General features: G+C 39.3%; 1 protein-coding gene across 1 annotated transcript; it reads right to left on the reverse strand.

Moving 5' to 3' along the window:
• Positions 1 to 4480: 4480 nt before the first annotated feature.
• Positions 4481 to 5457, reverse strand: LOC146630572 (general transcription factor II-I repeat domain-containing protein 2-like). Its single transcript, XM_085356579.1, has 2 exons — positions 4623 to 5457; positions 4481 to 4512 (listed from the first exon to the last, which is right to left on the reverse strand). Exons 1-2 carry the CDS (start codon positions 5455 to 5457, stop codon positions 4481 to 4483), a joined length of 867 nt encoding a protein of 288 aa, XP_085212705.1.
• Positions 5458 to 6000: the final 543 nt, after the last annotated feature.

Consider the following 6000-nt stretch of genomic DNA (forward strand, 5'->3'; position numbering starts at 1 on the left):
TGCTACTCCCACTGCCCACTTGAAGGTGAAACAGGGTTACATCGTCTGTTCTGCCTGATCCACTTGTGACCACTTTCACATTAGTTTTCATTAGCAGCCTGCCAAGTTGTTACCTTGCTTGCCTGATAGAACTCGAACTTCCTTGTTATGGTCGAGGCCATTTCTATTTTGCTTCATATTTTATCAACAGTGCAGCTTTTACAAACTAATTGCACTTGTTTTGCTGCTAATTTACACATGCTTCTACAATTCTAACAGGTATATAACAAATTAACAAATTCCTCTGATGAGGAAAAGCGGAAGGGAATGGATGGATATTGAGGGAAACATGAAGATGAAACCAGGAGATGTCCTTACTGAATCATCAGAGCTGAAGAGGTGATGGAGAAACAGGTTTACCTTTTAGGTGACATGAATGAGTTGAAGGGAAGTTATGAACTGTTTCTGAGAGACAAATGACACCAGGATCCTTTTCTATGTAGCTGACAGCTGGTAACTGTGCAGGGGTGGGTCTAGCAAAGTTTTTCCAGGGGGGCCAGGTAGGGCATTAACAGGGAAAGGGGGGCACAAAGAAATACTTTTTTCTTATTCTCATTTAAAATGTCTCGCTTTTATTAAATAATTATCTGAATCTTACAACCAAAGTTTTTATCTGATGTAAAATGTATAGAAATCATACATATACCAACAAGATAGTGTACATCACTGTCACAACAGCATTTGTTTTCATTCAAAGGCTTTATGGCTTTTCCTATAATGCCTGGTGGGCCGGTCTCTAGTCAAAATGCCCGGGCTGATTTTTTTTTGTCCCAGTCCAGCCCTGCTCTAAACTCGTAATGAAAAAAATGAGCATCTGTTCTATTTAGTAATATTTGGAACAGAATATAAAACAGATGTCTGCGCGGGGGAGACTTTGATGCAGTCAAACTACTTTTTGAAAGCACAGCAAGCAACCCTGCACTGAACTGTGCTGGCTTCATTTTTAAAATTTGGAAGCTGTGTTTATCTTTTCAAATCTTACAATCCATGGAGGACAACAGCTTATTTTTTACCACACAGGATATCAGAATCAGTGTTGCCAACACCTCAGTAAGAAAAATCGCTACTGGCTGTCCTAAAAGTCGCTAGAAGTCGCTAAACGACGTCCTTGCCTAATTTGCATAATTGGTCATGCTAATGTCATTGTTACCTACGTTGTTGGAGAGAGAAATAACATCGTGGAAGAGACATAAAGTGAGTAACAAACGTCCTAAATGCATTTAGAATTTATTTAAATTACAAATAAAATTTCTTTTAGCAATTGTTTTTTTTTCCATGTCACAATACCAACCTTGCTCCTTTATCCGGCTTGGACCGGAAAAAGTGACCTGAAATAGGGGGGTGTGTGTGTGTGTGTGTGTGTATAAGTAGTTTTAAACCTTGTGATCCACAAAACAGCATAAGAGTAAAAGAACTGACTTCGCTCGTGCGTGATTCATTTGCAGTTTGGACGCACAGGTGTGCACATCTCCTGCCCTGATAGCAGCTGGGGGCTTTGGCACGGGTGAGGTGCCCACAGCAGCATAAATAAGTCTCCAATAACATCAGAAAAAGTGGCCAGATTTGTCGCTAGTCGCTTTTTTAGAAAAAAAAAGTCACCAAGGGGGTCTGAAAACTCGCTAAATATAGCAACAAAGTCGCTAAGTTGGCAACACTGATCAGAATAGTAGCTATAAACACACCTGTCAACTTTTTGTAAAAATACTTTTTTTTTAAAGCGAATAAAACTGAATTATCATTAGACAATAACAGCTGGTTTCAACAACAGCAACATGTATTATCTTTAGTTCTTCATGTGGAAGAAAACAAAAAGAAAAAAGCTAAAAATGAAAAAAATACATATGCTTCTGATTTCACTACATGTTTATGGGCAGTAGACATATTCTGAAGAAAAGCAATATCCATATAGCCTGACTACCAGCAATGCAAATTTGTCCTCTGTAGAGCACCTTTCTAAACCTGAATATCTCCCATGCACTGCATACTACAGAATTACCTCCTTTTGGTATCTACAGAGGACATTTAGGGCTTTCCAATGATACCAAATGTGAAGGGGTGGAGCTTTGGGAACTTTAGTTTTTTCATTAAGGAACATGGCAGCCATCGCTGCAAGCACATTTTATGGGAAGAAGAAAAGTAAGTGCATAAAACTTCTTATTGGGGAATTTTTAGCTATAAATGTTAGCATATTTTAAATAAGTCTCTTAATAACACATTAAAACACAGTATGCTTAATTCTAACTTCATTTTAGTATAGTATTGAAGTGTTTAAAAAAAATGTCCTCCGTAGTGGACATTTGTAGTCATTTCTTCCATTTTGTTCTGTTTTTTTTAAATGACCAGAAAAGGAGTCCTTTTTAGAAGCAGAAAGAAATTTATTGCAGTTTGATGAGGGGAAACTCAGATCTTGAGTTGTCTGATGAAGAAGATCATAGGGAATAAGCCCTTGAAGAAGAAAGGAGGAGCATCAGGGATGGTACTCAGACCTGAACTTGCTGTCATTAAGTGGTTGGACAGTTGTCATGGCATCCTCTGCCTATGGCAATCAACCTCAGGACAGACGCACAAGATGGTTTAAGAAAAACAAAAGGTTTGTCCATGTGCCAAGTCCACTGGCAATTGCTGAGTACACTACCAATATAGGTGACGTGGACCATATTGAATGTTGAGTTTCTACAGGATGGTCTCTCACACTCAGAAATTGACAGTATGTGCAGTTTTCTACTTTTTTGATCTGGCAATCACCAACTCGTGGCTTCAGTATAGCAGTGACTTGCAGTTTTGGGGGAAGAAACCACTACAGTTCCTTGAGTTCAAACTTCTCCTTGGTGAAGAGTTGAAGCAAATGTTTGCCATCAAAGTTCATTTTTACACGTTCGGCCTTCCAATGTCCTCTGCAGTGGACATGTGATATCTAAAAAATGTAAACTTTTTTTTCCCAAAAAATTATTTCAGTCTTCTAATTACTTTACAAACATTGGGGGATTTAAAATTTTTTTTGATTGGACAACATTTTTTTTTCCTGGTAGTCAGGAGGATAGAACAGCTTCATTACATGACTGCTTGGCTCAGTCCTGCTTATTTGGAATACTGATGATTCCTGGTTGTTTGTCAGAATTCTGTGGTTCACTATTTTGTGCTTTCAGGAGGTGAGAAATGGCAGGAGGCAAAAAATAATGAACAAAATGGAAAAAAAAAAATCAATTGCTGTATATGCAAATATGGTTGTTCATCTTTAGGGCTGCAACAATGTGTCGGCATAATTGATGACGTCAACTACAAAAATTTGTTGACGCTGAATTTTATTGTTATATACTAATACTAGTAAATGTGTTTTTGTAACTGCAGTACATTACAGGAAGCCATGGGGGCAGTATCATCTATATCAGGGGTCACCAACCTTTTTGAAAGTGAGAGCTACTTCTTGGGTACCGATTAATGTGAAGGGCTACCAGTTTGACACACACTTCTCAAATAACAAATTTCCTCAGTTTAACTTAATTATGTGTTATCATTAATAATTAATGATATTCATCTATGTACGGACACTAATTATGTTAATTATTTTTCACCATAATTATAAAGAATGCAATTAGGAAACAAGGTAGGAAACATAAATATCAATATGCAACGCTTTATTTCTATATATCTCTGCAAGTATTTACATTTTGAAGTGATCACTTCTACAACATTTTCACTTACCACTAACAAATTTTAACAAATCATGCACTGTTACATACATTATTTTTGTATGTATGTAACATACAAAAAATCAACTTTCAAATTTTACAGAACTTTTCACCAAATTGGCAGCATTTTAAAGCAAATTGTCACATGTTACACTTAACAAACACATTTGTTTTTCAATAATTAAATTCAACTTTGACATGACACTGTAATGTTGCCACTGAGAACATCTAATATGGCTTTCTTTGTCTGTTAGTGGGAAACCTGGCATTGCATGCTGTTCACCAGTGTGTTGTAATCTGGGGTATAACTTGACACTGCAACTCTGAGTGAGTCTTGCAGATGTGCATCGGAGAGGCGTGTTCTGTGTTTGTTCTTGATGAAGTTCATGTCAGAAAAGGCTGATTCACAAAGATAGGTTGAACCAAACAGGCTGGCAACCTTCATAGCTGCTGTGCACACACCACTGTACTTTTCTGTGTCAACAAGGCACCAAAAGTTTGGTGCACCCAGATAGGCTTTGAGGTGGACGTCATTTTGCAATGTTACAATTTCGATTTCCACCTGTCCAGCATCCAAGCTGAACATTGAACTTAGTTGCTCAGCAATGCATGTTGTGTCCACATTCATGAAAGGATTGGAAACAAATGAGACACATGGCTCAAGCTGATCAAGGTCACAAAACCTGTTCTCAAACTCTTGACCAAGTCGGTTTATGACTTGAGTGTACTTTTCTGCAACTTTGTCAAAAGTCTCAGATGCAGAAGCATTGTCTTTCAGCACCATCTGCACAGAGAGAAAGTGCAGCACCTTTTTTCTCTGTAAATGCACAGAGAAAATGTTCATCTGGGCTTTAAATCCATTTAAAGCACTAATCATGTCAGCAACAGTCTTACCTTTGCCTTGCAGCTCACAGTTCAAATGGTTCAGTTTCCCAGTAATGTCTGTTAAAAACGCAAGGTCAAGTGTCCACTCAGTGTCCTCCAGCAGAGATGTGTCTTCCCCTTTGGATTGCATGAACTCCTTGATTTCACCCAAAAGTGACAAAAAACGAAGCAAAATCCGTCCCCTGCTGAGCCATCGGATTTCCGTATGTAGTAGCAGGTCACCATATTCAGCTGACAGCTCCTCCAATAGCACCTTGAATGTTCTGTGCTGTTTAGCTCTGGAGCGGATGCTGTTTATGATCTTCACGACGGGAGTCATGACGTGCTCAAAGCCGATCACCTTTGCGCATAACGCCTGCTGGTGAATGATGCAGTGGTAATGCATGAAGTTTGGGAACTCTGTGTCACCTTTACAGTGAGCGATGAATCCCGTATGTCGGCCGATCATAGCAGGAGCCCCGTCGGTAGTCACTGATACCAGCTTTTCCAACGGTACCTTTTTCTTCGCGAAAAACTCCTTCACCGCGTTATAGATGTCAACTCCCTTCGTTGTTGTCTTTAGCGGCAGTAGTGTCAGAAGTTCTTCTTTTGTGGAGAAACCATCAAATACCATCCGGATAAAGACCATCAGCTGTGCTGTACTGCTGCTGTCCACGGACTCGTCACACTGGATGCTAAACCAACTGCACTTTGCCAGATCCTGATCCAACTGATCGGCCAAGTTCCCGGACATAGCCGACACTCTTCTAACAATTGTAGTTGCCCCCAGCTGGACATCAGAGAGAGTGGAGATTACATCGTTTCCATATTTCTCGTCTTTAAGCACAGTTTTTGCAATTATCATCATTGCTTCTTTGAAATACTCCCCGTCTAAAAATGCCTTCTTTTTCTTAATCATGAAATGTGTAGCTCTAAATGAGGCTTCGGTTGCTTTTTGAGAGTTTTTCACCGGTCTCGTGAAAAAAGACTGCTGTTTGCTCAAACCTGCCTTTAATTCGCGGGCCTTTTCCGCTCGCAGTGTGCTGCCCTTTGGGTAGTTAGCATGGTAGCTTGTGTGACACGTTCGGAAATGTCTCTCCACGTTGTGCCGCTTTGCCGTTGCCACAGTTGCCCCGCAAATGAGACACACGCATGAATCTTTCACAGAGGTAAAAAAGAACTCTTCCTCCCATTCACTGTGAAAATTATGTTTTCTTCCTTTTTTCCGCCATGTTTTCCTCATCTCCTCACCTTTGCCTTTGCTGGTCTTCACGGCAACTGTTTCCGTGGAGACCAGCTAGCACTAAATATTAGATCATGATCTAATATTTAATAATAAACATTTTTTTTTATATATTATCTCTAACAAATTAACGCCAATGCAATTGTGATTAAAAAAAAATAGCAA

The sequence above is a fragment of the Diplotaxodon limnothrissa genome, linkage group LG6 (assembly GCF_057381915.1).
Source record: "Diplotaxodon limnothrissa isolate DT_005_m linkage group LG6, D_limnothrissa_male_GT1.1, whole genome shotgun sequence".
Lineage (NCBI taxonomy): Eukaryota > Metazoa > Chordata > Actinopteri > Cichliformes > Cichlidae > Diplotaxodon > Diplotaxodon limnothrissa.

Excerpts from the sequence above, each read along its gene's own strand:
- LOC146630572 (XM_085356579.1), bottom strand. The coding sequence starts at position 5,457 with ATGATAATTGCAAAAACTGTGCTTAAAGACGAGAAATATGGAAACGAT. Across the intron at positions 4,513-4,622 it reads CTGTGAGCTGCAAGGCAAAG|ATGGTGCTGAAAGACAATGC; the intron begins GTAAGACTGTTG and ends CTCTCTGTGCAG.